Source organism: Mytilus galloprovincialis, chromosome 9 (genome assembly GCF_965363235.1).
Source record: "Mytilus galloprovincialis chromosome 9, xbMytGall1.hap1.1, whole genome shotgun sequence".
Taxonomy (NCBI): domain Eukaryota; kingdom Metazoa; phylum Mollusca; class Bivalvia; order Mytilida; family Mytilidae; genus Mytilus; species Mytilus galloprovincialis.
In genome coordinates, this window is record NC_134846.1 from 37935572 (window position 1) to 37959630 (window position 24059).

The 24059-nt window shown below is 30.9% G+C and overlaps 1 protein-coding gene across 2 annotated transcripts in view; it reads right to left on the minus strand.

The window, feature by feature from the left end:
• LOC143044955 (voltage-dependent T-type calcium channel subunit alpha-1G-like) overlaps positions 1 to 24059 on the minus strand; it is a 153165-nt gene that overhangs the window by 37926 nt on the left and 91180 nt on the right. For both annotated transcript variants that reach the window (XM_076217225.1, XM_076217226.1), the window contains 7 exons: positions 21944 to 22238; positions 18157 to 18249; positions 14109 to 14889; positions 7520 to 7702; positions 2865 to 2977; positions 1777 to 1928; positions 231 to 419 (listed from right to left, as the gene is read on the minus strand). In XM_076217225.1, coding sequence (XP_076073340.1) covers positions 231 to 419; positions 1777 to 1928; positions 2865 to 2977; positions 7520 to 7702; positions 14109 to 14889; positions 18157 to 18249; positions 21944 to 22238 — 1806 coding nt within the window. The remainder of the gene's footprint in view (positions 1 to 230; positions 420 to 1776; positions 1929 to 2864; positions 2978 to 7519; positions 7703 to 14108; positions 14890 to 18156; positions 18250 to 21943; positions 22239 to 24059) is intronic.

Consider the following 24059-nt stretch of genomic DNA (forward strand, 5'->3'; position numbering starts at 1 on the left):
ATAAATAGATTATCATTGTTCATCTCAACTCGATTGCCTTTCTTGCTTAGTCGTCCCGGCTCAAGTGAGAAAATCAATCTCGTTGAGATGATTACTGATAATCTATAAATATATATACATCTGCAACTCATTTCTTAAAATAAAGAAAAAAAATTTATCATGAACATTCCATTTTTTTTAAATGGAAAAATAATTAGACTTATTATAAATAGATTATTAGGCATAATTACCTGAAAATAAACATAAACAAAAGAAGAAGGGCAAAAAATGTGGCAACATTATCCATGGTTCTGAGCATGACTACTAGCTGTCGTCGTAGGGCTGGCAGGAAGCGGACTAATTTAAGAATTCTTAGCAGACGAAAAGTTCTTAGAACAGACAGTCCGCTATCTCCATCTTGTTGCAATAATTCTACCATACTGTAATAAAGAATTATTTAAATAATCCTGTTTGTAAACCTTTCTTGTATGTTAATTAAATTATGAATGTTTTGATAAAAAGCATATTAAAACAATTATGTGGTAATTTAATGGTGCCATTATTTCAACAAATATAAATCCAGTTAACAATGATCAAAGTTAATTTTCTGAAATACAAATGTTTTAAAATAAATTAAAATTAAGCAATTGTTTTCAATATTTTTCATTATTTTTCTTATCTCAAAATAATTAAAATAATTCAAATCTGCCAGTTTAGACATTACAAAAGGAAATAACTTGAACAATTGGCAGGAGATTGTCTTTGAACAAATTTCTAGATTGATTTAAGAAGTCTGTATGACCAATTCGCATTTTCAGAATCTAAAGGACTATGGGTACTATCATTGTTCATACACCAAAATGAGAACAACGTTACGTCATTGGTTGAATTTCCATTGTTTAGAACGTATTTGACCAATCAAAACATTTTGGTGTATGCTTTTAAAAATATTACCCAGAATGCATTAGATTCTGAAATGGCCAATTTGAATAAAAGAAACCTGAGGTTAGCACCAAATTGCCAACAACCCATCATCACATATTTACTCATATGGACTTTACTAATATTGATAGATTTTGTCATTTTGTAAATTGTCTTCAAGTGAATCGATGAAGTCTACCATAGTAAGATTACATCACCCTTTAGCGGCTGATGTAATCTTGATGATGACCAAGATTTAATTTGCCATGAAGTGTCCATGAAAATAACTAAATTTAGTTCAGTGGTGGTCATTTGTTGCTGTATATCATATTTCTTTTTCGTTTATATTTTTGTACATGAATCAAGGTTGTTAGTTTTCTCATTTGAATGAATTGCTTAGCATTTGTCACTTCAGGACCTTTTACAGTTTGCTATTGGTTTTGCTTATTGTTGATGGTCATACCATGACCTACACTTGCTAACTTTAATGTCGTTTGGGCTCCAGTGCAGAGATGTCTCATTAACAATCATAACACTTTTTATTTCATTTGTAGTCATGAAGGACCCTTGAACATTCAGCACCTGAAGAGAAAGACCTGCTTTATTTATTTTTTTTATTTATGTATTAAAATTACTGTGGATTCATCAATGTTCGTTGGATACCAATTTTCTTTGATTTCGTTAGTACAGGCTTATCACGAATTTTAAATGTTCAACGAATTTCAAATTTTCCATAGACTTGTATGCAGCCATATCAAAACCACAGAATTAAACATCCACGAAAGTATAAATTATCCTCAATCCATGTAAAATTGGTACCCACAAAAATAAATGCATCCACAGTATTAGTACATGTATCTAAATACACAGACTTACCTTAATATCACAATAAATCCATCAAACACATTAAATCCGTTTGTGATATAACCAAATGGTCCATAGGCTATTAATTTAAGGACCATTTCCAGTGCAAACAGAGTACAAAACACAATATTACTGTATTCTAAGACTTCTGTCAACTCAAGAGGCTGAAATTATATAATATAACAATTATAATCATGATTAAATTGTAAACATGATTTATACAGCAACCTAACAATACTATAAAACCAAAAAGTCAACATATGGTTTTTGATGAAGAATCATATCAAGCTTAATATTTTAACAAAGTTTTAGAACTATTGGCATCACCAAAAAAATGAAGTCTTCTCTTCAGCAAATAGTATCAAATTGTGAATAAGGGGCAGTAATTTTATCAGGGTAACCTGTAGGTCATATTAGAATAGGTCCCAACCTGAACAAACAAAATTCAATTCGGAAATTTTGTCATACTATTCTTAATAAGTTGTTTATAGAGTTAGTGTTTTGTTGTCTAGAATTTCAATATACATAAACCAGTTATTGTGAGAAAAAAAATGAAACCTTTCCCCAGATCAAGTTCCTCTTTTTCAAGGTATTCAAATTTTTACAAGTTCACCTGTTTCATAGTATAAATACATTAGCTATTGTTCTCTGTGGTGTTAATTTAATGGGACCTTTAAATATCTCTTTGCAAATACAATTTCTTTGGCAATAGTTGACTTGTATTAGAGTAGCTAAATTCTGTGTTAAAGTTAAAATTTCACCTTCATTCTGACCAAGTAAGCGTTAGTTTATATAACTTTCTGTATCAATAACAAACAATGACAAACACAATAGGGGCTTCAGTGGCTGATTGGTCCAAGTTGTTACTACTGTAATCACTAGCCAGTCAACACTGAGATTGTGAGTTTGATCCCACATCAAGCAGGTGCACTCTACTCCTATCTTAATTGACTAGAATTGTCTGTTTTCCTATTGAAGATAAGTGGTTTTCTTCGGGCACTCCGGCATCCTCCACCAATAAAAACTGGCCACCATGAAAATAGCCTAAATGCGGTGCATAAAAGTGGCCTTAAAAACCAAAAATTCAAACCATTACAAACCTGGTGGTGGTGTTCTATTCCCATACTTGCTGTATTGATTACTATAGCCCCTAATATCCCCCAACGGAATAACTTGTGTTCTACAAACTTCTCCATGTTGTATGAGATGCAGTCTAAAAGAAATTTAATTTAATATTAATAATTATTTACAGAGATAAAAGTTGTACAGAAGCAGTAATGTATCCAGGAGCGATTCCACATATTTTGGAGGGGCAAGGTGTAATGGTGTAATTTAAACTCTCCCCCTTGAATCAGCCACAAGTAGCTGACACAATAATATCTCTAGAGATAACTTTATTCAGATCCATGTACCCTATCATAGCCAACGTCACAATAAACAAATGAAAATTACCTTTTCTGACATTGCTGATGTGATTTAAATTATCATTATATAAGTTGTATTACCACATTTTTTTAATTTTTTTTTTTTTTTAAATACCAAATAAAACAAAGACTGGTGCTTTGAAACACCCAAGATATATGTTTATGACTCAGAAATTTTTACTGCAATGAAATGTAGGATTAATTTCCTACAGCTGTCAAATTAAAGGGAATAATTTTTTTCAACCCTATTTGCATGCACCCAGATGCGATGTACTATGATTTGATGGTATTACACCTATAAGATATTTCTGAAGTCACCCAACAAGAAGGAACCAAACTAATAAAATCTGTTGGACATATTGAAGCAAATCAAAGCAAATTTGACTCGCACATAAGAAACTTAAATACCAATCTGTATATTCATATATTTATACTTAATAACTCTGTATCAACATTTTTTGTTGGTTATAATTGTTACAAATATTCCAAAGCATGTTTCATCAAACTATGCATAATCACACATTCCTTGTTGAAGATTTGTTTATTCTTCTAAGTACGTGATAAAAGCATGAAATATCTTCTTTAATGTGGGGTCAATATTTGTAGTAATATTGCAACAAAGATCTCCTTAAGTTGGGCAGTAATTTCTACGAAAGTCTGTTATGTTTCTCCCGTAAAATAAATAATCTGAAAGTGATAATTGTATAAACTGTACTTGATGTAACTTTGAAGCTGTAATAAGTGTGATGGTTTTATTCCAATTTTATATGATAATATGGTATTTATCTTATTTTTACTTTGAAAATCCTATATTAAAAATATATGAGGCTCTGGATGAGGTTTACAGAATAGAGAATATTGAGTAACAAGCCCCCCCCCCCCCCCCCCCCCACAAAAAAAAAATAAGAGTAAAAATCAAATTAAAAATTAATACATAGAGAATAATTGGGTGCTCAAATATAAAGAAAAGAGAATTATTGGAAAAAACAAATGAAGAATTTTAAAAAACAAGAATGTGTCATTTATAAGTACACGGATGCCCCATTTGTACTATTATCTTCTATGATTTTCTAATTTGGCATTAACATTAGAATGATCATATCATAGAGAACATGTGTACTATTAGTTTAAAGTTGATTGGACTTCAACTTCATCAAAAAAGTTTAAACTATCTTGACCAAAAACTTTAACAGTAAGCAGGACAGATGGGCAGACAGAGAGATGGACAAACAAGGAAAGGGACGCAGACTGAAAAACATAATGCCCCTATATGGGGGCACAAAAATGAAGAACAAAAAAAATGAAGAATTTGCCATCCAAACCATCAATTATTTGCTAACAGCAACTGTTATGAAACCTTTCAATATCAACTATCAATAATAAGGTATGGTTTGATATGAAATTCATCAAATATCTGATGAAGTCATTGACATCAAACCTACTTTTAAGCCTTAATGAACTGATACATTTATGACTGGTTCTAATGTTTGTGTTGTTTTAGCTGGCTTCCTTTCTCTTCAACAAGCATGCAAGTTTCTTGATTATTAATTAGCTTGATGACTAACGTACAGCTGGTAAAACTTGTTTGTGTTCTCTTCTCTTTTCTTTCCTTTTTTCTTTGTTTTTCTTTTTTATTCTTAGCTGGTAAAATTTGCTTTTTTTTTTTTCTTTCTTTTTTTTTTATTCTCAACTTTTGTTATCTTTACTTTTCTTTTTTCTTTCTTTTTTTCTGATTTATTTATCATGTTTGCAAAGTTCAGCATATCTGTATCACTATCAACCAAAACTCAAAGTGACAGTCATAATACCATTTTTAGATTAATTTTGAAAAATTATCTTCTCTGTGGATTATAAAAGTTTTACTTCAGTTTTGAAATTGAAAAAAGACGAAGTTTAAAAATCTTTCTGTTTTATAATATAAATGACACTACAAAAATATAACAATTTAACACTACACATGTTAAATGGCAAAAGGTCAATTCAGTTTAAAATCAAAGTGATGGAAATCACTCATGGAATGATTAGAAGAGTAGTTTGAAAAATTTCATATTAAGGTATTGTGGGGGAAAATGAACATTAATAAAGCACTGTTGCTGAAAATTTACCAGTATGAGTATGAAATGAGCTCATTTAATTAAATAATATGGGTCTCTTAATTTGCACAATTTTATTTAAACTGCAGTTTATATCTTATCCAAATAATGTTGCCTGTTCTGAACATGTTTCAAAAAAACAAACAATTGCAAACCAAAATTCTTCTAGTAAATGCTTCCAACTATCATTGTAAGACATAAAATCTAGACCAACAGCTAAGAACTTTAAAGTGTCAACAAAAATAATCTAAATATGTTGTTTTTCGGCATTTTGTAAGTTGAAACATAAAATTGAGAATGGGAATGGGGAATGTGTCAAAGACACAACAACCCGACCATAGAGCAGACAACAGCAGAAGGTCACCAACAGGTCTTCAATGCAACTAAAAATTCTCGCACTCGGAGGCGTCCTTCACCTGGCCCCTAAACAAATATATACTAGTTCAGTGATAATGAACACCATACTAAACTCCAAATTGTACACATGAAACTAAATGTTAAAATAATACAAGACTAACAAAGGCCAAAGGCTCCTGACTTGGGACAGGCGCAAAAATGCGGCGGGATTAAACATGTTTGTGAGATCTCAACCCTCCCCCTATACCTCTAGCCAATGCAGAAAAGTAAACGCATAACAATACGCACATTAAAATTCAATTCAAGAGAAGTCTGAGTCTGATGTCAGAAGATGTAACCAAAGAAAATAAACAAAATGACAATAATACATAAATAACACCAGACTACTAGCAGTTAACTGACATGCCAGCTCCAGACTTCAATTAAACTGATTGAAAAATTATGTCTTCATCATATGAATATCAGGCACAATAGGTTATATGACATTGAAGATTAAAAGTTGTAGAGTGCCTTTTGATATATTTTTAAAGTATTTCTCAAAACAGGGCTTTTTTTTTTGATTCTTTCTTGATAGCAAAAATATATATTCACTTCTAATAAAAATTCAAATGACTAAAATAGACACGATGATTGATGGGGAATAAATTAATAACAATGATTTGTTTTAATAAAAAGTTTTAAAATTTTAAAACTGTTTCAAGCCAATTCCTGATGATAAAAAAATAAGTGAACTAATCTAAATTGTTGATTAATTGCAGATGATTATTGGAAATTTATCAAGTAAATTATAGGCCTTACTTGAAAACCTTTTATATATTCATATATATTTATATTCATATTAGATATCTTGTTAATCCATTGATCATTTATCTTTCAGATATAATTTACAGAATCACTTTATGTATTGTAGATCAAAAGTAATAGACAATAAATAAATCTATCATCCATATATATATCAAACATCTAATATATACATTTGTGTATTCAATTATGAGGTCAAATACATGTATATTGAAGTTGTATATTGAAGGTTCTAATTATGTAAGACTGAGGTTGATAAGTAATGTGGTCAATTTGATTGACAGTTTAGGAGTTGGGCATTGTAATTAAAGGTCCACCTTGTCTCTGATTGTTTGGTGATAATGACAGTTGACAATCATTATAATATTGTATCAATACCCAATTACCTAATCACAATGTTATAAAAAAAAAGCCTGCACATCAACACACCTTAGTTACATACATTTTTGGATGAACTGCTCCAAAAATATACCAATTTTTCAGTTCATATGTGTTTTATGTGCACATACATGAGAACTATATGGAACTATATTTCAGTGTGAATACATTTAGTAACAGTAGCTAACCTGTTGTGTTGTTAGGGAGGTCAGTGCCTTAGTAAAGATTTAGAACAAGTTCCAATCTTTCCAAAAAATTATTTGGGATATTTTTCTGCCATTTGGTTGGGTTGTTGTCTCTATGACACATTCCCAATTTCCATTCTCAGTTCTATATTTGTGCAGTTGGGTGTTAAGATTAGCTGTTTCAGTTTACCAAAATAGAATTGTTTTAATAACACTTGATAAAATCAACTTAAACTGACCAATTGCAAGAATATTTGGTTAACCCATATAGTTACTTGTTGTATAAATGCTAATCGCAATGGGAGATAACTCTAGCAAAAAAGTCACTATAATTCTTTTTCTTACTTTTGTTGCACTTGCCCTTTTTATCTTTGCTTTCAATCTCAGAATCTTTCTCCTTATGGTTCTCATTATCAGAGACATATTTGGTTAACCCATATAGTTACTTGTAAATTAAAAAAAAAATCTAAAATGGGAGATAATTCTAGCAAAAAGTCACTTAAATTCTATTTCTTACTTTTATTGCGCTTGCTCTTTTTGTCTTTGCTTTCAATCTCAGAATCTTTCTCCTTATGGTTCTCATTATCAGAGACATCGTGAGAAACATGATTACATGTATGATTACACTGTTTATCGTAATCGTTCACTAGGTAACAAATCTGTTTGTCTCCGATTACATCTAGTAGATCTTCGGGAATACCTTTAAATAGAAGATAATGTATTCACATTAAATCTTGACATTTAAAAATACTCCATTTGTATTTGATTTTTACAATTGCAAGTAGAATTTATCTGAAAATAAAGTTCCAATTATTCTAAATACTTGAGACAACATTCAAATAATTACAAATTAAAAGTTGGAATTATTGTATTATTTTTTCAAAGTGCATTAAGTTTAAATACAGATACAGATTCACTATTTGCTAATAGACCTTGAAATTTAATTAACGTCAATATTTTGCAAAAAGACTCTGCAATACAAAAAAATATCATTAAAAAAGTACATAAAAGTTGTATTATTAAGTTAAATAACATTTCAAATTTATATCTAGTGTAACCGGAAATTGAACATTGGAGTATTACTGAAAACACCATTAGTATATACAATACAAACATACAGATACTGTCAATTTTGCATAATATTGACTTTAAATTCAATTGCATTATCAATAAACAATGGAAGTGCTATATTGACAGGAATTACAACGACTTATTAGCACTTATTCATAACCCAATGGACTTGCTCAGTAAAGCTTTAAAAAAGAAATGTAACTGCCTAATCATACCTTATCCTAGTATGCCTTTTTGTGACTCTTACTGTGATGGAACTGTCATGAATTGACCAGACATATTTCTTCACAATCACTTGGTTTTTAAGGAGACAGGTTAAAATTAAGACAGTAATCCCTGTCACAAAAAACATTTGTTTATTTGCATCACATTGGAGGACCATTAGTGGTAAACATTCCGCAGATGCACAAAAATTCAGATCAGACCACAATTACAAATACCTCCCCATAGAAAATATCAATGGATTTCCATTGGAGTTCCATTGACATACCAGAGGTAAACAATCTCTGGAATACATTGGATTCCATTGAAAGAGTCTAGTGGAAATGCAGTGCATATTCCACTGTTATTCAGTGAAATAATCAACTTTATTCATTCCAAATAAATTCCAATAGCTTCCACAGGATTTCAGAGTAAATTCCAATGGAATTCCACTGGGTTCAAGTATAATTGGAATTTAGATGTGGCAACTAGCTACATATAAAATATTATTGCCCTACCACTAGTGGTTCTCGACATATTGACCAAATCATAAACAAATACAATGTTGAAGTATACATGTAAGTCTTGCATTTTTAACTTTAACAAAGACAAAATAAAACAATTGATGGAATGACTAAGAAGTCGGATAAAAATTAAAGAAATCTGAAAACAAAAGACTGAATTTAACATTCTAAAATTAGTGTGACTTCAAACAAGATCCCCATTTTCATGCCATCAAAATGACAAAAACCAGTGAACAACCAATTTTAAAACTTGACCATTGAAGGTCTGAGAAAATGAGAACAGGGCCAAGAGAACCACATGCTGTTAATCAATCAACAATCAACAAATAAGGAAACGAATAAAACAGAAAAAAATAGAGAACTGCATGTATTTTCAAAACAGAAATCTAGATCTCTTTTCAGATTGTCACCACCAAAATCTGGTTTATATCAAAACTGTCCCTTGACTTTGCAATAATTAAGTCATCACAGTAAAATTTGACAAGCAAAAATGTCAATTTACGCAATTGCATCTGTAAAATGATTGATATTTACATTGCATGGTTAAAGACATTGCAGGCATCAATCAAACCAAAATGCAATTGACATTATATCCCTAATTTAATATTTAAGGAGTTATGGAGCTACTAATTTTGTAAGCCATTTTGTTACGCATTATGTCAATTTTTCTCAATATTTGTTTCTCATCTTGTATTGTCAAGGAATTTGTCAATTCCTTGTTAAAATCATCTAAATGGATACAGATCAAATGTCAAGGAAGATGGATGGAAATACATGTAGGAATAAGATTACATAAATCTGCTCCTGATACAGATTTATACTAAAACATTCAAAAGATCTTGATGATATGGGAAAAAAATCATCAATTAAAATGTCCATTCATTACAAGACCTGAAAGTACCAAGGTTGATACAATGCTATACATCTTGAATGGAATTATTTCTAAACATGGATTTATGCTCTATTCTTCATGTCATTCTGACTTAAAAAGTCTGGCCTCGAGAGTCTATTATGTTTCATTAGATAACTATCATAATTAAATCTTGTGCTTCAGACGGAAAAGTCTTTACCATCAATGACGTTCAGTATCCAATGGGGAACCAATGGGATATCTCCTTATAAATATTGCTTATCAATTAATATTAAATTTAGAATTATTTTTTGCACATATTTGTCACTATAATCAATAATTGATTGATTGTTGGCGTTAAATGCCACTTTCCACACCCTTAACTATATCATGGCTACCCGTTTTAATGGGTTGAGGACGCTAACGATCCCAGAGAGAACCACAACCTTACGATGGAAAACATTAGCAATCCTAATAAGTGAATTGAGATCAGTAGTCCAAAGCACCTGCCCCATAGGGGGTTCACTGTACTTAACACTTACGTAGTGTATGACACAAAACATTTTTACTTTTCAGTGTTTTGATACATCTCACTGACCCTAATTTCTAAATCTAATTTCCGAAACATCAGACTCAATTTGTGAAATCAACTTCCCTTGAGAGCCTCTTGTGAAATTATCTTATTTTAAGTTCAATGAGTTCAAACAAAATGCTGAGTCTAGATGAATATGATTACAATTGATGTAAATACTTTCAGATTGATTTTTTTACTACCAAAATAACTTTCTGTATCTAAAATCAGAGGATTTTGTTATTCATATTTTACTAAGATATAACTGGGAGAAAAATGAATTATTCAAATCAAGATTCAAGCCGAGTAACACTGTTTTGGTAGTAATTAAAATTGTTTATGGTAATATGTTACTGTCAACCTCTTGTTGGGAAGTGCTGCTGAATCTGAATATCAAATCACAACTTAAAAAAGGGTAACACTATAGTTCCTCGAGTTAAAAAAAGATTAATATTGCAAATTCCTGAAATACTTGCCGATGGACACCAAGGAACCAACTATCAATCAATTAATAATTGGTAAGATCCTTCTGCTGTCAGGGCTTAGTAACCTTAATTTATTACTTTAAAATATTATACTTAGTCCTTGCAATACCTTATGGCACATGGGGGTTCACTGTACTTGGGCACAAGGGGCTAGGACATTTTTAAACTATAAAACTTTTTTTTTTTCATTATTTTTCCTTAATTTTACGTAACGGTTTTTGCAGCAGAGACCCCAGTCAAAATTGATATCAACCCAAAACTTGACACTCACTCACTAACCGTTACGTACTGCTCACCTAGTTACTATGCATAACTAATGTATCCAATAAGGAAAATGTTTCTAACTAATTATCACGGTTGTTCCCATAGTTCTTAAAGGAGACCCAATTAAAGGAGCTTAGAGTCAGCAACAAAATATGTACAATATATGTAAGTTTGGCAACTTTACAACAGTTTGGTTTTTTTTTCAAATCACATTGGCTTTTTTTTTTGGCCAGTTGAGCTAAGGAGTTCAGGTCAAAACAAATTTTATCTGAATCAAAAATAAACTTCACAAAAAGTAATAGTTCTGCAACTGCAATGCATTACTAAGGTTGAGGTTAACCGTTATTCAAAATTTGTAGGAACTGTACCTTAGCATAATTCTACAGTATAATTAATAAATAAAAGTAATTAAAGCTTCAACAGTGTCTTTGGGATGAGCACTTTAATAGTTCGTTGATTAAGTCATCAATACCACATTTTCAGTTAGAAACAAGGACTTCATTATTACAAGCCAAAAATCTTAATAGTATTTTGTGCAAACTTCATTAATTCTGGAGATTAAAAGGCACCAAATTGATGGATATGATTAGTCTGTGTCAGTTTATATAAATCTTAGCCAATATCATTATCTTCAGAAGACAAACACTCATGTGACCATGAACTCCCCCAATTAAAAGCCAATCAGAAAAGACCGTCTGCACACAAGAAGATTGGGAATTTTTGCATTCTTTTATTATTTGATTATCAAAAGTAAACAAGATTAATATTTCAAATCTCTAAATCATAACTTTTAAAAAATAAAAAATTTAAAAAATCATATAATTTTGTCTGATGACCCTTGAAAAATAACTGTTTAAATTGATTAATTTCCAATTTTCTGATATAGTCTAGCTATTATGATCAAATATAATCATTCAATTAAATCAGACAATCAGCTTCCAAGAACATTTACTTATTGAGTTTTTTCTCATCATAATTTGATAAACGGGTGTCTAAAGAAAATCAATACACATTATATGCTAGCAAATAAAGATTCAATCAATGACACAAAACAGATTTATCTTCAAATAAACCGAATTGTTCAGAGTAGATCCTCAAAAGTACACTTCATTATTCTATAAATACCCTCTTGCCCTAACTTACAATACTATCGAGAAAAAAACATTTCACAATTTATAGAAATTATTCAATAACAATTACAGGTTGGACAAATGTGTGAAACTTGATAATTGTTCCAATCCAATTGTCAAATCAAATTCAATAAAATGGTACCAAACTGTTAGTAATATCCATGACTTTATATTTTTTTTGTCAATTTTTTGCAGCATATTTAATCAAATTGAAAGAAAATTAGCACCATAATCAAACAACGATTCAAAATAAAAGAAGTAGCATTCAGATTCATTTTTTGGCCCCAAAACAGGACTCTTTTTTTTAAGACTACGTCAAATTTGATCATTATGCAGGAAAACACAAAAATCATGATATATTAAATAATGAGTAAAGAATAACAATGTTATGATATTTCAATCACTCATACTAGGCACATATTTCAAGAAAATGAGGAGAAACGCTGATATTACGTAATTTTACATTCAATTTCTTTAGAGGAAATATCCTAGTATTAGCTTTGAAGTTTAATGAAGAGTCTCTTTTAATCTATAAGACATCTGCCAGATAAAGACATACTTATGAATAAAAGAGGATTTGTGAACAAAAGGTCAACAAGACAGTAACTAATTACTTTGGTCAATTTAATAAAAAGATGTTGATGTTGGTAAAATTGATTTTTGGGTAAGGCCTTAATTAGCTAATATCTACCAATAATGTGTCCATAGTAAAAGTAACATGAATGCCCTACTCACACTATCATCTTCAGTGGACCAAGAAATTGGGGTTTAAACTGTAATTTGGCATCAAAATTAATAGAAAGATCATATCATAGGGAACATCTGTACTAAGATCAAGTTGATTTGACTTCCAAGTTTAACAAAAGCTATACGGTATAGTATACTTTGTCCAAAAACTTTAATTTGAAGCATGACAGATGGACGATTAAAGTAACGAATGGACTGACAGACAAATAGACATAAGAATAGAGGAACAGATAAAAAAAATATTATGTATATAAGTGGGGTTTAAAAATGGCACTTTTAGGTCGAAAACGAGAATTTTAAACTGTGTAAGACTTAATACCGATGTCATGACAGAATTTCAGAAATGAAGTGTCTAAATCATACAATTCCATTCATTTTATAAATATTTTTTTGGAAAAAAATTGAGAGACCAAATAAGGGCCAACAGATAGCATTTATATCTCTTAACCTAACTACCCTTACACTATAAAACAATCTCTTTATTTGTGCACAGTAACTGGGATACGTTTCGCCATTGATACTCTTCTTGTAATGCTACCCTTACACTATAAAACAATCTCTATTTGTGCACAGTAACTGGGATACATTTTGCCATTGATACTCTACTTGTAATGGAATGCTTAAGACATTTTGCTAAATTGTTTTAACCCATTTCTTTTCAGATATTTATACAAAAGCTTTACAATAAGCTATATATTAACAACAATGGTTATTTATCTACAAAACAACATGTATTGTGTTTGCATATCATATATATATTTATCACATAAATATAAGTATATTGTTAGATAATTCACGTAAAATATCATCGACAGGAAAATAGTGCTTCCTCATAGAAGCTTTTATCAGTCAATTCTTTCCAGTTTATAATCAATGTACTTCAAACTTGAAAAGTGCTAAAAGCGCTACTGAGATAAAAGATGTAAAAAAATATCCATCACTAGAACCTGCCTATGATATTTTACTTCGCCATTTATAAATTCTTAGGCCACCAAAACTCTTTTTACAGATTGCTTTTCCTTAAACTTGAAAAAGACTTTCGCATTACCCTTCATACATTTTTACTGAAAGAGTAAGCTTTCATCAAATAAATCAATTTTTGTGACTTATAAATTGGTATTTATCTGTAATTCGAACTGCAGTGGCCTAAGCAAAGATAAGTGTGTTACATATTATAAGCATGGTTATACTGATTATATTGGAAATATTGATTCTACTGATTAAACTTACCCTTATAAGAATGATTATACTGATTAAACTTACCCTTATAAGTGTGATTATTATGATTCTTGGTGTTACTTGGACTATGAGACTGGTGCATTGGCGTACTCCTAGGGGTACGTATAACTAGTAACTCAGGCACACATGGTAATTTCTTACTACATTCACTATTTATAGAGGGAGTTCTACTAATGCTGCCATGCGGCGGTGCTAAATGATTTGGCGATGATATACGAGGCTTGAGCAATGGAGGTGATAGCGTGTCTGTGGCAGTAAAAGCGAGCGTGTTAATAGATTCAGACGAGGGGTTCATGCTGTTAAAGCCTGGCACTGTTAGAAAGTTAGTACAACGTGGTGACGATATAGAGTCTAGGTCACTCATCTCAGGTGATGCGCGGGGAGCTATAGGACTACTGTTGCGACGACTTATATGTGGGTCATTCTGATTGTTAACAAACTGATAAAAATAGTTAAATCTGTGCGAACAACTATTACAAGCATGACTCTGTGCAGATTCACTACCTTTGCTCTGTTTTCGCTTCCCTAATGCTAACTGAGGTTTTATTTTATGTCGTGGATGAGTCTTTCCTCTTGCATCGTAATACATTTTTAAGATTTTCCGTTTCGCTCTCCGTCCTAAATGTGCAACATATTTTAATATTTCTGCATAACATCCAGCAGGTTCTGAATTACTGGCCAAAGTACTTGACGACTGAAAACGTTTACGTTCCTGCATCATACGCTCAGTTTCTCTTTTCTTAGTCTCTGAGAACTGGGTCGCTATCACAACTAGGCATAAATTTATCATAAAAAAAGAACCAATCTGAAATGAAAGAAAAGTGTTTATAGTTAGAGTTTATTGCTTGTCTTCATACTGTCCCATGTCAGGAGCCTGTAATTCAGTGGTTGTCATTTGTTGATGTGTTACATATTTGTTTTTCATTCATCTTTTTTTGTACATGAATTAGGCTGTTAGTTTTCTTGTTTCAATTGTTTTATATTTGTCATTTCTGGGCCTTTTATAGCTGACTATGCGGAATGGGCTTTGCTCATTGTTGAAGGCTGTACGGTGACCTATAGTTGTTAATTTCTGTGTCATTTGATCTCTTGTGGAGAGTTGTCTCATTGGCAATCATACCACATCTTTTTTTTTATATTCATCAATATTTTACTCTTAAAACATTGGTCACAGTCAATACAGTAAAAACAAACTTTTTTTCCCCAGCTGGAATCAAAATGGATTTAATGGAGCCTGTAATCTAATATATAATTCAACCAGAAAAACAGAATGATGAAGTGTACATACATGTAGATCATTATCATTTTCAATCAGACTCAATTATTTTTTTCAAAATTAATTCTGTTATTGAATTTTTCAAATTAGCATGTTGTTATTGTAACTCATTAGTTTGATGGTTGTTTTTGACTATTTTTAACTCCACAAGTACAAGTCGATTCTAGAGTTTCACCTCATTAGACAAACGAACTAGATTCACTTGTTCTTCGTAAAAACTTGGCATTTTCTGATTTTATTAATAAATTAACACTTAAATCCAGGTTTCTGCATATAAATATAGCTCATGATGTTAATTTTTCTGTCATTTGTTTTTAAATGTTTTAAACACTTCAAAAAGATTTGAAAGTCGAAAGAATATTTGATTTATGAGTTGATATTGAATGTCATTTATCATTTATGTCTTTCTATTTGATCTCCTTTGGGTTTTTTTTAGAAAAAATGTGACAATTTCCCTTCCCGATCGTTTATTTGTCTTTACAATAGTCGGTTGTCAATGACTTGAACATTACACTTCGATGCACAAAACACGCTTGACATGCAATCTGATATTTATATTCTTGTTTTTTCTGTCTTTTTATTTTTAGGCTCAAACTCATAAAAAAGTAGCAATTCTTTTTGTTACTGTAACTTCCATTTTTATGTCATCATCTTAATATTTATAAAACAGCTTTTCATACACAGTGCTAATATGAGACAAATCGCCAGCTCAGAGACCAAACAACGAGCTTAGTTAAGAACTTTAAGTTCACCGTACTTCCTTCAACAAGCCCATAATCAATATTTCAAAACTAATATGGCAATAAATACATGTACTGAGAAAAAACTTATTTGTTCTAAAATAAATACTTTTATACATGTAATTATTGTGTACACATTATTATGCCATTAGTTTTCTCGTTTAAATTGTTTAACATTTGTTATTTCAGGTCTTTTTATAGCTGACTATGCGGTATGGGTTTTGCTCATTGTTGAAGACTGTATGGTGACCTATAGTTGTTAATTTCTGTGTCATTTGGTCTCTTGTGGAGAGTTGTCTCATTGGCAATAATTCCACATCTTTTTATTTTTATATACCTATTATAAAAAAAAAATCTAGACCGCACTTCATTTTTTAAAATATTGTTTTAGATAAACAAAACTACACTCATATGTGTGTGTTAGTTTGAATGTTTGTAAATTGTTTGTTTATTTCATTTCATTGCATTTCATGAGGGCCTCAGGGATGATTAGTGTTATAAACTGTGTAACCCTCTATAAATAAAGAATTATTATTAATATCATTAATTATCAACATTTTCAATAAAAAATCTACCACAAAACCCCAACATTTTTCTGTGAATGGTACTTCAATTCCTAGTTCAAAATGGCTACACCTTATCAATTTTAACAAGACCGTTGAGACCTGGAATAATTTCATAACCAATGGAGAGATAAATGAAACAAAGAAAGTAATACTCCCCAAGTGTTATGTACTTAAAATAATATTCCATCTAGATTAATGTCAATTCTACCATTGAATACATACACCTCCACAAAGTAACTTTTGAAATAATAAGATTTATAGAAAATGTAGTTATTATAACGTTATTTTGTAGGAAAAGCATTAGAGGCGAGGGTGGGAAGACATTTAGTGACTGACAGTATCTAATTACATTTACTTTTGGTACTTTTACAGAATGAAGTTAAACCATATATTTTTGTTCTAGGAAATTTGAATTCTTAGTTTATATTCAGGAATGTGTGACAATTGAAGAACCAGTGGTCTTTTTTTAAGTATTCCAAATCAAATTTTAATATAAAGCATTTCTCGAATTTATTTTTACATTTAAAGTCATTTTACTAAAACTTGACATTGCAAAATCTACTTATATAAACTTCTATGCTATACACTGAATTTCCAAAGGTGTTTTGTAAAAATTTCTACCATACTATAGATCATTTACTGATTAATTAAATTTTTCAAAGAAGACTCAATTTTCTGTTAAATGCTGGGTTTTTTTTTAATTTTTTATCATAAATGTCAATATTCTTTAAGGATAAATAAAAGAAAAAGTTGACAATACGTTTTAGAGCCTTCTCATGTGGTTTAATGTGATTACTAGACCGTTTTTAAAGTGAATATTTGATAACCAGCCCCAAATATTTCATGATCATTTGATAATCTAGGGCTGTTTCATTTATTATCTTACCTTCTATACATTTCTAGGAATGTGATTGGTTAAAAGCGTCTATGTTGAAACCGTGTATATTTTATATTAGGTTAGTAGGGAGGCGGGGCTTATTTCATACACGGTTAGTAGTGGTGTTATGTCCCTTTATAAAAACAAAACGGTACTGAGAAAAAATCTTAAAGGTTTCAACAGAAAAAGAAATTGATGATTAAGATTGAAATAACATAAAACACATTTAAACCTTACAAGTTGTTATTGTTGGCATCTGTTTTTGAAGGATCAATGGAAGCAGTTTCTTAATGCTAACAGTATTGAAGACTTGCAAATTTTGATAGGTCACTAGTCTAAATTTCACACTTTAAGATAGTCGGGTAAGATAAATTCGTTACATAGTGTGCTAGTGACATAATACGGTATATATGGGCATATGGAATTTACTGACCCCATATATACCGTATTAGGTCACTAGCACACTATGTCACTTATATTATTTGATAATCTTCTTCAAAAAAATATATGTATGATTATATTGGCAAAAAAAATGTGATTATGTGATTACTTAGACCCCCTAATGAGGGGGCCTAGTTTTTTTCCAACATTTGAGTGAATATAAACTACTTACCACAATTAAAGCTACAAAATAAGACCAGTCCCAAAAAGAATGAGCATCTTGTACATAATACATAATATTCACCCAACTTTCTAAACTAATTACCTGAAAAATAAAATTATATATTTAGTAAAATGGAAAAAAATGTAATTGATTTATTAATATCTACAAATTGATTCAAATAATGATCAAGTAAAAAATATTGACCTAAGCAAAAAGATCATAGATTTCATTTACTAACATTATTTTGACTGTACACCAGAATTTTATTTTCAATAGCTCTGTATAAATTAAAATAGAACTCAATATGGGAATTCTTTTTGGTGTAAAGACTGCAGTTTTCACATTGTGAGCAACCCTGTTCTTTTCTTCACAAGCACTGAAATTATATATAATGCATGCAGTTACTGGGTATAATACCAGTGATTTTATATAAACTTATATGTTAAATACAAATATACTTTTCACTAGTCATTACACCTTCTAAGTGCTTGTCTAAGTGTTTTAACACTTGATAATCTAATGCCATGGAAGCCAGATCTTTGGTAGTTGTTCAAACTTTTATCATGTTTATATATTATTCAGAGCATGACAGCTGGTAAAAATTCTATTGTTGAAAACTGAGCTTATTCACTTCTTGGTGTCTTTTTTTTTTATTGCTGATGGATTGCTGTTTCAATATAACCCACATCTCCTTTCATTCAAAACTATGTATATCATACATAAAATTTCAACTGAAAGTATAATGCTGTTTGCTCTTTTTTGCTTCATGACTTACATGTAGCTGTAAACATAAGACGATGCATGTAAAGCATGATGTGCTAATCCTTACAATGCCCCTACTTCCTGATGATATCACTTGCTTTTTGTGAATTGCCCTAACCTAACTTCTAGTATTCATTCTATTCTTTGCTTTAATTTGTTCAGTTCTGTTTTCTTTTACTACTTGACCTTCAAGCATATTTTGGATTTGTGTGCGACCTTCAAGTGCATTATGGATTGGGTTTCTGTTTGTGCATTTTTAAAGAATTTCTTGTGACATGTTGATCTGTGTTTCATAACAAAGTTCAGTTGATACTACTGAACCAATCCTGTTAAAATTAATAGCCAATCAAAATGTAATATATCTGTGATGAGGGATAACAAAAGAGTTTATTATCAAATTAAGGACCATGGTGTTTAACCTTAGTGTTAAAATTCTTAGTTTAAGCTGGTTACGCAATAAAATTTATTGAACGCTTGCTTTAATTTTTCTCTCTAGTTAATTCAAATTCAATTTTCTAAACTTTCAATAAGTGCATTTTAAGTCAGAAAATTAAAAAAAATATCACATGTTGCAATGCACACTTCAAAAAGTATTTACAGTCAAATTAGCAACATATTTTCAGATGAAAAAAATTACTTAAACAAAATCTCTATCGTATGAAATATTGCATTATAAAATTTACAAAGCTTAAAATTCCTTTAGAAGTATAGAACTCTCTCTAAAGGAGGTCTTAAGTCTAAGAGTTATTCTTAATGGTAATAACAAATGTGTATATAGGTAACTTTATTTTAGAATGCTCAAATATTAGACAAGACTACCTACAACATTCTAAACTGTTTCTTGCATATACCAAAGTTCAGGCACTGTAATATTTGAACTCATTTCGTGATGTCTGTTATATGTACAGTTGAAACATGAGAGTGCATCACAAGCCTATAAAAATGGCTGTCTGAATCATTATGCTAATTCAAATGTACTCTACAGTTAACAATGTATTTTTATAGTTCTTTCTTATGTTGTACTGTTATACCACTGTCCCAGGTCATGGGGAGGTAGGGATCCCGCTCACATTTTTAACCCGGCCACATTCTGTACGTATGTGCCTGTTCCAAGCCAGGAGCCTGTAATTGAGTGGTTGTCGTTTGTTGATGTTTTACATATTTGTTTTTTGTTCATTTTTTTTTACATAAATTAGGCTGTTAGTTTTCTTGTTTGAATTGTTCTACATTTGTCATTTTGGGGCCTTTTATAGCTGACTATGCGGTATCGGCTTTGCTCATTGGTGAATGCTGTACTGTGACCTATAGTTGTTAATTTCTGTGTCATTTGGTCTCTAGTGGAGAATTGTGTCATTGGCAATCATACATCATCTTCTTTTTTATATCTACAGTAAAATTTTCTAAGACTACTGAAACAAAATCTCTGGTTTATGAAACTTTACTTAAAATTAACAAAGCTTAAAATTGTTATAGGATTAAATAAAACTCTCTTCAAAGGATGACATTAGTTTATAAGAGTAATTCTTAATCAATCTTTATTTTAGAATGCTCAAATATAAGACAAGACTTCCTTCTTGCATTTTAAATACCAAAGGTCTAGGCACTATAACAGTTAAATTCATTTTCTTATATCTGTTTTTGTGTACAGTTTAACCTAAGAGTGCATCATAAGCCTATTTGGCTGTCTAAGTAGTAATGGTAATACAAATGCACTTTACAGTTAACACTGTATGTTGCACTCTAATAAAATATTTTTTCTCTCTATTTTTTTTTTCAATTTGTTCATAAATAAACAATCCGGAGAAGATCTACCACAAGTGTTAGATATTAAGACATTTTCCCCATGTAAAAAATGCATCAGAAAGATAGCAAAAGACTTGATGTTTCTTAAATGATCAGAAAATGATAATAAAAATCTTTTTTTTTTTCAAGGGGTAAATATTTCTATCGAAAAACTAAAAGCTGTTACTGACCAAAGTGCTAATAAAAAAGAAAATCCATCTCCTGTATTTGAGCTCTCTAAAAGATGTTTGATTGGGCAATAATTCTAGTAAATTAACAGTTTAATTGTTTAATTGATACTTTTGATTGGACAATAATTTCAGTAACAGTTCAATTGAGACTTTTGATTGGACAATAATTTCAGTAACAGTTTAATTGATACTTTTGATTGGACAATTAACCCATGGGAGATCAAAAGATGTGCACTCATGTTCCATGGTTTAACTCAAACTGTAAACAAACATTTACAGATAAATGTGATAACACTTTTAAAGTGCTCAACAATTTTATTTCTAAACCATCACTTGTGAAATGCTGTACAGGTTCTTATAATGAAGTAAACAAATAGTTTAGCAGCAATCAATTATAAGACAACTATAAAGAAGATAGTAGTTTAGTTTAGTTTAAACATATTTATTTATAGTGGATTGGAAAACAAGTTTTGCAACTTATATTAATCCCTTTCCACTTTCCGGGTGCGAGTGTTGCCTTGTAGCGGCATTAACCTACTCTTTTTCGAAATCTACATGGGTGTCTTTAACGTGCAAGAGATATGGCTCTCTCTTAACACGGGTCAGCCATTTATCGTCCCCTTCCAACGGACTATCATCGTTTCCTCAAGACCATAGTAAAAAAGTAATGAAAAAAGTACTGTTAGGTTATAAGTACATATACTGTGCACTTTCTCAAAAAAAAAAATTCAAATAGCAAGATGTTACTTGGTTTGTTTATAATACATTGCACATGTTATTATGCAACATACTGCACATTTTGTCATGCTAGATATCCTGTCCTTGTCTGCATGCTTTACATATATTCTTACTGCTATTCTTACTAGCTAAATTTGTGTTGCTCTTTTATATTAATATGACTCTGTAAAATTTCTTACTTAAATGATAGCTACCCAATTAAGCTAATCCTATATTGTCAAATAAAAAGGCACCCTGACAGAAGTTGTGATGCACTTTTATGTTATTATATTACAAAATTTCCTTACATCAATCTTATATTATACAGTAAACAAATAACTTACTTGAAATATAGCTACCCAAGCTAATCCTATATTGTCAAATGAAATAGCACCCTGAAAGGGGTTTTTATCCCCTGCAGTACAATAGGTGTAATACTGATTCCAATTTACACAAGAATTATTTGTGGGCGTATTATTGCTGTACATTTTAGCAGTTCCGTTACACCCTATTCCTTCGTACTGATAAAGCGGGAAACTGTCACATGTCCTCATTCCTGATTCTCCTGGTTTACTGCATATATAGTCGTAATGTACATTTAGGAGTTTCTTTGGAATATAATAAGGACTTAAATTTGCTCTGAAAAGAAAAAAATATATCTCAGTTATTTTTTCAACAAACTTGTTGCTAGCACACTGACATCTTTCATTACTTTATTTTTTACTAGCCATGCAGGTAGTAGAGCTTTAAATGCATGTTGGTAAACCATAAACTTTTTTTTTTTAAATCTAACATCTTTTCTGTGTTATTTTTGAAACTAGAGGCTCTAAAGAGCCTGTGTCGCTCACCTTGGTCTATGTGAATATTAAACAATGGACACAGATGGATTCATGACAAAATTGTGTTTTGGTGATGGTGATGTGTTTGTAGATCTTACTTTACTAAACATTCTTGCTGCTTACAATTATCTCTCTCTATAACAGTACTTTCTGTGAAAAATGTTATTGAAAATCTTCAAATTTTAAGAAAATTGTTAAAAATTGACTATGAAGGGCAATAACTCCTTAGGGGGTCAATTGACTATTTTGGTCATACTGACTTATTTTTAGTTCTTACTTTGCTGTACATTATTGCTGTTTACAGTTTATCTTTATCTATAATAATATTCAAGATAATAACAAAAAAACAGCAAAATTTCCTCAAAATTACCAATTCAGGGGCAGCAACCTAACAACCGATTATCCGATTCATCTGTAAAATTCCACGGCAGATAGATCGTGACCTGATCAACAATTTTACTTCCTGTCAGATTTGCTCTTAATGCTTTGGTTTTTGAGTTATAAGCCAAAAACTGCATTTTACCCCCATGTTCTATTTTCAGCCATGGCGGCCATCTTGGTTTGTTGGCCGAGTTACCGGACAGATTTTTTTAACTAGATACCCCAATGATGATTATGGCTAAGTTTGGTTAAATTTGGCCCAGTAGTTTCAGAGGAGAAGATTTTTCTAAAAGATTACTAAGATTTACGAAAAATGGTTAAAAATTGACTATAAAGGGCAATAACTCCTAAAGTGGTCAACTGACCATTTTGGTCATGTTGACTTATTTGTAGATCTTACTTTGCTGAACATTATTGCTGTTTACAGTTTATCTCTATCTATAATAATATTCAAGATAATAACCAAAAACAGCAAAATTTCCTTAAAATTACCATTTCAGGGGCAGCAACCCAACAACGGAATGTCCGATTCATCTGAAAATTTCAGGGCAGATAGATTTTGACCTGATGAACAATTTTACCCCCATGTCAGATTTGCTCTAAATGCTTTGGTTTTTGAGTTATAAGCCAAAAACTGCATTTTACCCCTATGTTCTATTTTTAGCCATGGCGGCCATCTTGGTTGGTTGGTCGGGTCACCGGACAAATTTTTTAAACTAAATACCCCAATGATGATTATGGCCAAGTTTGGTTAAATTTGGCCCAGTAGTTTCAGAGGAGAAGATTTTTCTAAAAGATTACTAAGATTTACGAAAAATGGTTAAAAATTGACTATAAAGGGCAATAACTCCTAAAGTGGTCAACTGACCATTTTGGTCATGTTGACTTATTTGTAGATCTTACTTTGCTGAACATTATTGCTGTTTACAGTTTATCTCTATCTATAATAATATTCAAGATAATAACTAACCAGATGCTCCGCAGGGCGCAGCTATATACGACCGCAGAGGTTGAACCCTGAACAGTTGGGGCAAGTAAGGACACAACATTTAAGCTGGATTCAGCTCTAAATTTGGATTGTGATTAAATAGTTGACACAGCATAGGTTTCTGACACAAAATGAATGTGGTCTAATGAACTTAAAATATTTTTTTTGCCTTTGAGCAATTCACTATGCTGTTGAATATTAATCCTCTCAAAAAAATGTTTGAAGAAATTTTCTTTTTATTTATGAAATCTG